Below are 11,297 nucleotides of genomic sequence, written 5' to 3'. Positions count from 1 at the left end.
CCTCAGATATCCGACAGGCGCACAGAGGGACCGCACATCACACGCGGACGGTTTCTCTATCCCTCATTTTTTAAATTCTTCTTTGAGCTTTTCCTCGAAGCACTGGATCGTTCCTGGCAGCATGAAGGAAAGAAGGAGCACGCAGCCGCTGGTGGTGAGGTGCAAGCTGGTTCTTGTGGGAGATGTCCAATGCGGAAAAACGGCGATGTTGCAGGTCCTGGCTAAGGACTGCTATCCAGAGGTATGCGTCCAAAAAACAAACAAAAACATACAGTCATGCACTTCTGATTGCATTTGTTGACGATGAGAGTGATGATTTTCTGCTGATGTTTGACTGGTAGAGAAAAATAGTGCGTCTCTTGCAGACTGTGGCGGCTCATGCGCAATTTCTAAGCAAGATCTCGCAGTGCCAATTGAGCTTATTTAATAGCGGGACTTTTTTCCTGCGCGTTGCTTCTAACTACCCGAACTGTGCAAACGTGTCAGTATGCACATGTCGTGGTCTGCATCACAAACGCCTGGCAGCTGCGGTCATCCTCATCGACTGATCCAAAATTCAGATTCAGAGTGATTTGGTTTGGATTTTACGCACGCTGACCCTGATCACCTTGTTTCTTGCCTCTCAGACTTACGTGCCCACGGTGTTTGAAAACTACACCGCGTGTCTGGACCTCGAGGAGCAGCGCGTGGAGCTCAGTCTGTGGGACACCTCAGGTAAAAATGATCACCTTTTTCCTCTCTGGTGGAGGAGTTTTGCACGATGAGCATCTCTGCTGGAAGGTGGAAGAAACTTCTGTTTGACCTTGGCTACAGTGCACAAACATGCACGCCTTATTTTATAAATTATCAGACATGCACCTTTGCAACAGCAACTGTTCTATTTTTTAAAATGATAATAGTTTTTTTTTTTTTTTTTAAATGAGGGATTGTAAAATCTGCATTACGCTTCACTTGGTTACAGAATGTGTGAAAACAGGGTCAATATGTCACAGCCGACCTGCCTGAGCTTCAGCTGCTCGTGGTGCTGCTGACCTGGAAAAATGTGGGCCTGAAGCACCTGTTTGATTTCCTCCATGCTTCCACTCTGTCCATGTGCTGGAGGATGATGTGGGTGGCTGCTGGCAAATCTTTTATGTAACAGACCCACTTGCATGAAATGATGCAGTATTTATTTACTCTGCTCTTGTATTTCAGCCTGTTATCTGAAAGCAGTGAAATAGTGAGTGTAATTCCTTCGCCAGACCAAATCCTGCTTTTTAATCCCAGAGCGTGGACCTTTGGTCTGGCAAGCGTGAGTGGGCCTGTTGCCGGGATGATGGCAGACATGAGGTAACTCAGAAAGTGACCTGCATTCTCCTGCATATGCTGCTGTGGGTCGCACAGCCCACTCAGACAGTGTGATGCAGGGGATTATGGAACCCACCATCACTACCCCGTCCCTCTGAGCCAATGAGTCTTTGTCTTTTATCCTTTGTGCATCTTCAAACTTGGACTGTCTTTCACATTTACACCTTCCTGCTCCTCCATACAAAAAAATGTAGGCACTTTTGAATTTCAATAACACTGTAGTAAATTGACTTCTTTTTTTTTCATCAGTAGGTTAGTAAACTAAGCGCCCCCCTCCCCCCCACCCATAACATGCCTTCCATGTTTGACACTGATTCAGGCACATTTATTTATTCATTTTCTTAATTACTAGTGAATTATTTCTGTAATGTAGTGAAACCGTATTATGTAGATCTGTGTGTTCTTAACATCTGACTAATGTGAAACCACTATGACAAAATTTGATCAAAGTCAAAGGTCATGTGACAAATAAAAAAGCATTATACGACTTCACATTCATGTTTACTATTATTCATAAATGCATCTTTAACCAAATTTGAAATAATTTCAATTTGTTTCATTTTATATCACACTAAATCCCAACAAAGCTGCCTCAAGGTGCTTCAGGCAAGTAATGTCTAACCTTACCAACCCCAGGAGCAAGCACTCAGGCGACAGTGGTAAGGAAAAACTCCATCTGATGATATTGAGGAAGAAACCTCAAGCAGACCAGAGTCAGAGGGGTGACCCTGTGCTTGGGCCATTCTAACAGTTACAGAGTTTTTACAAAGTTGAAGAAACAGCAACCTGGAATTCAAAACATCCCCTGCATCAGCTTTAGGGCCCCTTCACACGTAGTATGAATAATCAATCAATTCAATCAATTTTTTTTTATATAGTGCCAAATCACAACAAACAGTTGCCCAAGGCGCTTCATATTGTAAGGCAAGGCCATACAATAATTTTGTATGGCCTTGCCATAAGAGGAATAAGTACAAATCAGGGTGACCTGCGAAACAGAGTGCGAGCAGCTGGCGCATATGTAACCACATCGCACAGCTGTTGTGGAAAAAAAAAGAAAAAAAATACATGCCACCCACGCGATTCAAACCTGCAATTTACAAAAGCTCTGATTGCCATCCAGAAACTTTACCATTGCGCTACCATCACTGTCCTATAAAAAGTGCAGAAAAATGCCTGAAATCAACAAGGAGATTGACGTATTTAAAAACAAATAAAAACCACACACCATAAAAACACCACATTTTATTGAATCCCTCTTATCGTGCGAACAATACAAGTATAAACGGTCTGTTCCTCAGTAGATGATCCTTGGTCACAGACGTACAGTCATGAAACGACATGAAAGGAGTAGTGCGCTCATAGCATCTCCGCATCTATTGGCCTGATGTGTCCTGTGGATGGTGCGCCACAGAACAGACACCGTGTCATGTGGAACAGAGCTCACGTGGGTGATATGACATTCAGATCATCGCCCGCTGCATGTTATGATCTGACCGTCCATTTCACCTGGGGCAGCCTATCAATGTGCACGCCCTGCGCTCGCTCGCTGCAGCCCATCGAAACAGCAATATATGTTTTTGTTTATGTCCACGTGAGGACAGCAAACAGATACATGCGCATCACAGTGGACAGTTGTAAGTTCATGTCCATCCAAACACGCTACATGTTCCCCAGCTGTGACGTCCAGAACCAGAGATCTCAACAGCTGCAGCTGTCAGCGGCCACACCCCCTGTCAGTTCAGCGTGCACACCAACATGTCACTCTTTGTCTGTGTTATGTGATCATTTCTTTTTAGTTATTTTTACTGCTATTTAGTTATCCCCCCCCCATTCGCAACACATCCACATTGTGTCGCAGATGGGGAGGGAAGTGCAACACACGCGATTCACATGCACGGCACATGTGTTGCAGGGGGAGCCGACACTCTGGCACGCCACATGTGCGTTACTGTTTTGCAACGCCACACTCGTGGGACACTTAGCCAGCTTGAAAGTGATCATCTGCTCACTATTTTCGTGCTAACGGCACGAATGGCCACACATTTTCTAAATGCAGAGCGAGCGTGTTAGATGTTCATGTGTGTCACCTGTAATTTGGCCGACAGCTGCTGAGAGAGGGTTCGATGGGCTCTCACAGCGCACACTCTGTCTTTCAGCAGCTGGTTTGCACAAAGATTCAAAGATTCAAAGAAATTTTATTGTCATATGCACAGAACAGAAGAACATCTTCCCAGCACAATGAAATGTGGCTACTGCATTTAACCCATCCTATTTGCCAGTAGGAACAGAAGTCGCCATTAGGCGCCCGGGGACCAGCTCCAGATGTACATCCCTGCCTTGGTCAACAGCAGGGCTGAGCAAACCAACACCGACCCATAACAAACAACACACACAACACATAGGCCGGCCCGGTACATAAAACATATATATGAAAGCAAAACACGAGGGAAAAGGAGAAGAAAAAAAACCCTCATAGCCGCTGCATTACACAGCGGCAATGAGGAAAAAAAAAAAAATCCCATCAGCACAAAAAACAATAATCACAGAGACAAAACAAGGACACAGGACGACAACCGAGATTTGAAAGGACCAGTTTATCAGAACACTCCGGAAGGCAGCCTGTTCGGCGCCATCAACGGCCTTGTCCAACAGTCTGGAGGGGGGAGGGAACAGCCCTGCGCAGTCTGAGAAGTCCTGGACAGTTCTAACACAGTTCACGTCAGGGCTGGAGAAGCTGAGGGGAGGGGGGAAGACCAGGGAGCGAGGCTTAAGTGTTGATCTTCTGAGGAGGTTTTTTATCACAGCGACCTTGAAGTGCAGCTGTATTTGGGGAAGCCAAATGAATAGCCAGATTAACAGACGCCTGAAAGATTCCACAGTTCTGACAACAGAGTGGCTCTCAATGCATCTGAATGTAGAATGTGGTCTTCACAGATGGTCATAGCGGGTTTCCAGGGCTGCGATCTTGCTCGAGATGTCTTCCAACGCGCGGTTAACCCCCGCCGACTGTGCAGCCACTGCCTTCCCAATCGAATCAATCATATTGTTGGGAAGGTGTCGTAGCACGGACCCACAACAGGGGGCGCAAATGAACGGACAATGAGTAAGCCAAAAGGTAACAATTTACTGTTGTGACAATACACAACTAAACGAGAGAGAGACCGCGTCCCACACGGCCTCCACCACCAACGGTCTGAAGAACACCGGAGCCGCCAAGTCCCGAATCCCCAGGTGACCTCTGTCTTCGGCTGTCGACCCTGGTACTGCTGGCAGAAAGCAGAGAAAAGATGAATGAGTGTAAATCCTTACACTCAGTGGTCTATAGTCTGTACACAGTTAGGAGGAGAACCTCCACCTCCGAATCACACACTCGTGCAGCTCCTAGTGTGACCACTTATCTGTAGCGCGGTTGTCGTCGTCACGCTCCACGCCACTTCCCAGATAAGGGTGAACACCACAGGATACCGGCTGCAACAGAAGTTCAGAATCCTACACAACGTGTTAATCAGCAGAGAAAGTACCTCACGGTAGTCGATTTCTCGGCGAGGAGGTGGAGTCACGATCCGGCTTTTAAGATGGTGATGATGATGATGAACGAGTGACAGCTGGTGCAGGGGATGAATGACAGCTGTCACTTCTTCAGGGTCCGGCGCCCTCTCGTGCTTGGAGCCCGCACTCCAAGCAGGGCGCCCTCTGGTGGTGGTGGGCCAGCAGTACCTCCTCTTCAGCGGCCCACATAACACATATAGGGCAGCCTGGAACGACCAATCAAAGCTGCTTCCACTTTCTTGATTTTCCGGTAAACCAGCAGAGTGCCCGCACCACACATCAGAAAGCCGGTCACCACCAAGCCGAATATGTACACATCTTCGACGTCCTCCACAGAAAACATGTAAAGGCACATGACCTGCCATCTCCTCCACGAGTCCATCACGTAACCCATCACATGCGTCCCAGCAGGACAGGTCGGGTCCTCCGCTCCCGAATGTCTTGTAGAAAAAATAGTGTCAATTGCGTTCAGAGACCACTTTAACAGATCCATTTTTGTCGTTTCCAGAAGAGCAAAGCTGCAGCCTCACAGACAACACGCCACAGAAGCAGGAAAGATAAGGAGGGAGGGAGAGGAGAAAAAGTGCGTCCGTCTCGGTCGAGTGCAAGCTGGCAAAAAAAAAATTTTTTTTTACGATTTTACACGTATTGCATACGATTCCTGCTTCGTGCACAATTCAGTCACATTCGTACTATGTATGATGGGGCCCTTAGGCATGGCATCTCGTGGTCACTCCAGCATCCCGTTGTCCGCAGACACCAAACTTATGCAATGTCATCTGCACAGAACAGAGAGAAAAAGAGCACAAACAGTTGGCCGGAAAAACTAAACCAAAGGTATAATTCATCAGCAGTAAATCGACAGGAAAGCAGAGAAAATACTAAGGTGATCGCCGGCCCCTAACCCTAAGCTTCATTTAGGTAAAGTTGAGGCTGAGACCTGTTCAGTTACGAATAAAATGAATTTAAAAGGATAGGAAGCATAGTTCCATACTATGCCAGTATGCTAGCCATATGAGAGGAAGAATAAATGGGTCTTAAGTCTAGACTTGAATGTCTCAACAGAATCTGACTGTTTATCTCCGTAGGGAGATCATTCCACAAAGCAGGTGCATGATAAGAGACGGCTCTATGGCCTGCACACTTTTTGCTCACCCTAGGGACACAAAGTAGTCCTGCGCCCTGAAAACGCAGATCCCAGGCCAGTACGTAGGATTTAATTAGCTCAGCTATGTAGGGAGGTGCTAGTCTGTGAATAACTTTATAGGTTAATAGCTGAACCTTAAAATCTGATCTCACAGACAGGAATTGAAGAGATGCCAAAATGGGTGTAAAGTGGTTGAACTTTCTGCTTCGTGTCAAAAGTCTGGAAGCAGCATTAAATACGCTGTATATGAGTTTTGGGCCAAACATTTTGATCTTGGCTTGTGACCATGATTTTTTTTTTAAATCTTTTCGCTTTATCCTTGACTGACATTCATTCATTCCACCAAGTTCAGCCCACCTTCAAATTACACAAACAACCCAAAAGAAAGTCTGTCACCCAAAGCACACGTTATGTTGATGCTGCATGTCAGACGCATTGGACTTGCACGTCACTGAATGGCTAAACCACTGCTAACGTCTACGCCCTGATTATTGTTACAATGACAACCGGTTACTCAGTAGCATTAACAAACAAGTTGGCACCATAGCGGGCAGAACGAGGTAAATGTTTGTTGTCCTGATGGACCTGTGGTAGACGGCTGAGGCTCATCAGGACTAAAACCTCAAGACACAAAAACAACTTCTTTCCGCACTTTTTTCGCACCTAGATTAATAAATATTGCCAGAGACCCTCATTTACCCTGCCCCCCCCCCTTCAACAAAGTACAGATTGGTTATCCCTGCACTGAAAGGTACTGTACATCTGCACACCAATCACATGCCTTTGCACGGCCCCATTCCACTACGTTATATTTATTTAACAGTGAACATAGTTTTGCCTATTTGACTCTTTTATTTCTTACAGAAGTATTTTTCCTTTTTCTTTTTTATTGTTGTTTATGCACCAATAACACCAGATCAAATTCCTTGTATGTGCGAACTTACTTGGCAATAAATTCGATTCCGATTCTGATGTGTTATGTCCGACGCTAGAGCCATCAGATGTAACTAATGAACTAATGAGCTGTAACTGTGAACTCTCAATATGGATGCACATAAAAAGTAGAAATTCACTAAAAAGTGAATATCTCTCCTAATGTGCAGCAGTCTGCTGTTCACCATGTTTTGATCCTGATCACTCCTCTTTGATCATGATTACTAATCTTTGATGTTTACACACCAGTGATGCCGGTAACGCATTACTCTAATCTGACCGCTTTTTTTCAGTAACGAGTAATCTAACACGTTAATCTTTCCAAATCGGTAATCAGATTAAAGTTACTTCTCTGAGTCACTGTGTGTTACTATTATTTTTGTTTTGTGGGTCGATCGCAGCTTTAAAACAGGTGTCCTGACGAGATGCAGGGGAAGATCTGAACTGTCCACTTTCAGTGAGCTGCTTCACAGAGCTGCATCCGCTGCAGCCATGAGCTCATCTCCGAGTTAAAGAACGCTCAGAACTATGGTTTTACTGACATTTTTACGCTTTTTTTTTCATTAAAACTCTGTGCCACTCAGAGCATGTCCTCGTTAAAAACAGCTGATTCGCGATACACAAATACTAACACTTTTTTTTCCACCCAAATGCACCTAAACTCTATTTCTGAGGACAACATGACGTAAAAACGCTGATTAAAAACTTTCTTACCTGTCAGTCTGGTCATGTTTTCTGCATAAATAAATGTTATCCATTCACAACCTCTGTGCAGCAAGGTGAATCCATGTGGGTAGGGAATGTTGGGGGGCTACCTACAACAGCCCTAGATTAAAGGTTTTTTCATGCTATTAGTACTACTGATACTACTTATAATAATAATTTCAACAACTAAAATGTTTAGAAAGACTTTCAATGTTAGAAAAATGTTACAAAGAGTTTAATGGTTAGATTTATAAACAATGTAGGTTAGAAATGGTAAGTTTTATTGTTATAGTGCTGTCAAAAGTTAAATATGAGGTAAAGAAAGATGTCTTTATTTTGTTTTTTTAATAAAACAACTATGTTCATTGAAGTCAAGAAAGGGTGACTATAAAGTGAGTGTTGGCAAAATGTATTATCATTTTCATGTTGAGGTGGTGGGGGTGTTGTCAACGTAGTTACTTTTAAAATTGATTAATCAGTAAAGTAACTAAGTTACGTTTTCAAGGAATAATCAGTAATTGGATTACTTTTTCAAAGTAACTGGCAACACTGTTACACACTTTGAACAGGACCATAGGAGTCAGGATCAAAGGCAGGATCAGGATCAATGATTAATGTCAAGATTTGTCAAATTTAATCAGCTCATCTGTAACCCCGGGCCTAGTTACCCAAAATTTTCACAGCAATCAGCTCATGTCCTTTTTGAGATATGCTGCTGAATAACTAACAGACAAATAGCAACAAAAACATAATGTCCTTGGTAAACAGGAAGCAAATAAAAATGAACTTAAAAATAGGCCACGAGAACTGCTGGAATTGTTGGGTCTGGATTTGACACTTGACCATTTAGATAATAAGATCTCCTCGAGCCAGAACATTCTGACAGAGCTTTTTAAATAAATTTTTTTTTTTTTTCTTTAACTCTTAGTACAGATGGCAAAAAACATATCAACCTGTAAAGTGGACCCCACTGTGCCACCAAAAATAAATAAAACTAAAATACTACTGTATTTGTATTGAACCCAGGCATACTGGGGACGAAGTGCTCAATGAAAAAGGAACGTACTTGAACAATGAGTGCCCTTCTAGTTAATCTCTTTTCATCATTCAAAGGTGAGAGATATGGTGCATGTGTACATTAATAAAACTCAGTTAATAGATAAATGTGACACCAGGCAGTGATGCTGTGAATATCTGCTTTCTTGCTGTCTCGGCCTCTGATTGTGGGGCGTGTCTGGTGTCTGACATCTGGCTCCTGGTGATGGACGGCAGGCGCTGGTTGCTATCTGTTGGTCACACTCTACAGTTTTCTCCTCTTACTATAATTTGTTGTAATTGCATGGAGTTTTGCTGCTCCTGCCCCACCACACTGAGTGCCTCTCCTCATTATCTCGACTTACCTTCATTGATTGGACTGACCTCATCACTGGCTCCACACAGCAAACGGCTCCTATTCCCAGGACCGCCATGGATTTACAGAGCAAAAATCAATCCACTGATTTTAATCAGCTCAGCTCAATTGGACATGCAGGGGAGAAATAAAGAGAGATGACGGAGAACATTGTCGTCTAACTCCTAAATGGTGAATAATGAATGTCATTATGGGATTTGTGACTCATTTATTTCTGGTTGAGTGGTCTTGCTGAAAAAAACATTGCTTTTTGGAGGACATATGTATATTCACCTCTTTGAAAATTAAATGAGGTGTTTTGGAATGCTTTAAACTGATGAAAATCTGTGGTATTTTTTTGAGAGCAGTATATTTAATACATAGTAGTTACGGCAAAGGATGTGTGTAGTGCTGTGGAAAGGTCTGGAGGTTGGATCAACACATCGCTGTCTACACAACATTTGGGGAGTGCATTCCTCTTCCAGAGTCCAGTAGTCCTTCGGTTATCTGTTCTCATCTGACTAGTAGTGCAGGTGGGAGGCGCTGCTGCACCATATTCCAAATAACATGAAAATCAATAGGAGATTAAGAAATGCTCATAAAAATAATCATGGCTTATCATCTTACCATAATGATCACAGCTTATGCATGTATGTCCCGACGATCCCGAAACACACACACACACACACACACACACACACACACACACACACACACACACACACACACACACACACACACACACACACACGGGGAGGGAGAGTTGTGTGTATACAGTTAAACTCAGGTATAATGGACCAGTGAATTTTGTCCATTATAATCGAAATCCGTTATATGTATAAAACAGACAAAATTCTGGAGTGGTACCTTAAAATCCTAAAGCCTGATTCATGCTTCTGCAACTCCGTAGGCCATGCAACGATGTCAATGTGCGCATGACTCTTTAGAGTTCTCCATCGCGTCTGTATGCAATTTACAACAGGAACAGTGGCTTAATCTGGATGAATTTGTCCCTCAATGAGCTCCACTTATTTATACAATCATCAACTTCCAAACCAATGATATGGTACGTACAATTTTCCTCAATGAATTGCGGGTTCTTTGAACGTCTTTTTCCGAGTCCATGTTGTACAGTTGGTCAGATTTGTGGACTTTTCTGACAAATGTATTTGATCCATGGTCAAAATATAATCGGCGGGCGCTCTGCAAAAACTATTATAATATGATGGGAGAGGAAGGAGTGAAAACATAAAAGTGACAAATCACAGGCCTTTGCAGTGTCCATCATTTAGCAGGTGCACGTTAGATTCCGGGGAGGGTTCGCAGCCAGGCAGAGGGCTCTGACACCCACATTCTAAAAAAGGAACTGCTGTCTCAATGAGAAAATGAATGTACGGTAACAATTTGCATAGCTTTTGAAAGTTCTTTCAACTGAATTAATGCCACAAGACTTCTCTAGTTAAGTTGAAATAACTTAAAAAAAAATTGATGCAGATTGTTACTTGAGGGATACTTGTTATTGTGCGAGATATGTGTGAAACTTAACACCATATTACAGTGCAGGCAACAAGCAGCATTTTGTTAAGACCTTGTTTAGGTCCCGTGTTTGAGCACGGTTTGAAAAGAATTAACGGCAAAGCTTTTAATCACAGAAATACAGTACCCAGTTTCCTCAAATCGGTGAGTGCTGAACTTCATTTCATACCTCTGTTACTGGGCATGTCCAGACTACTCTGTCCGGTGTATGCAAGGAGTTTTTAATGAAAATACATTGTGGTGGGACAGGACATTTTGTCAGTGAAAATCTGTTCTACAAAAGCCATTATATACAATGTTTATTACATGGAAATCAATACAAAAGCATTGGAACTTTTGCTTTTGCCCGGTGAGTGCAAATAATCCGGTTTATACAATGATGGTTTGGGCAGGTTTTACTGTATATTTAGTCACCAGAGGTAAGAAGAAGAGTAGCCTCTGTTTAATTGCCCAGAAAAGTGTAGTTTTCCTCATTTCTAGGACTTTGAGGATGATTTCAAAAAAATCACCAGTAGAATTGTTGATGAACATTAAAGCTTTGGTTTGCTGCTGTTATCTTGGTTGACGTCAAAAGCTAGAGCCTGATCTGCTTATACCGTGTCAACTTGCAAAGAAAACCTTCTTAAGGGCCCCTTCACACATAACAGGAAAAACACAGAAACCGGAAGAAAATCCAAGAATCAAGCA

At 43.2% G+C, this 11,297-nt stretch overlaps 1 protein-coding gene across 1 annotated transcript in view; it reads left to right on the top strand.

The window, feature by feature from the left end:
- rnd1b (Rho family GTPase 1b) overlaps window positions 1-11,297 on the top strand; it is a 35,454-nt gene continuing 24,157 nt past the window's right edge. The window contains exons 1-2 of the mRNA XM_034172339.1: window positions 1-241; window positions 627-714. Coding sequence (XP_034028230.1) covers window positions 122-241; window positions 627-714 — 208 coding nt within the window. The 5' untranslated portion in view covers window positions 1-121. The remainder of the gene's footprint in view (window positions 242-626; window positions 715-11,297) is intronic.

The sequence above is a fragment of the Thalassophryne amazonica genome, chromosome 6 (genome assembly GCF_902500255.1).
Source record: "Thalassophryne amazonica chromosome 6, fThaAma1.1, whole genome shotgun sequence".
Taxonomy (NCBI): Eukaryota; Metazoa; Chordata; class Actinopteri; order Batrachoidiformes; family Batrachoididae; genus Thalassophryne; species Thalassophryne amazonica.
Note: the sequence above shows the minus strand (reverse complement) of the source record. Positions and strands in the feature narration are given on the sequence as shown.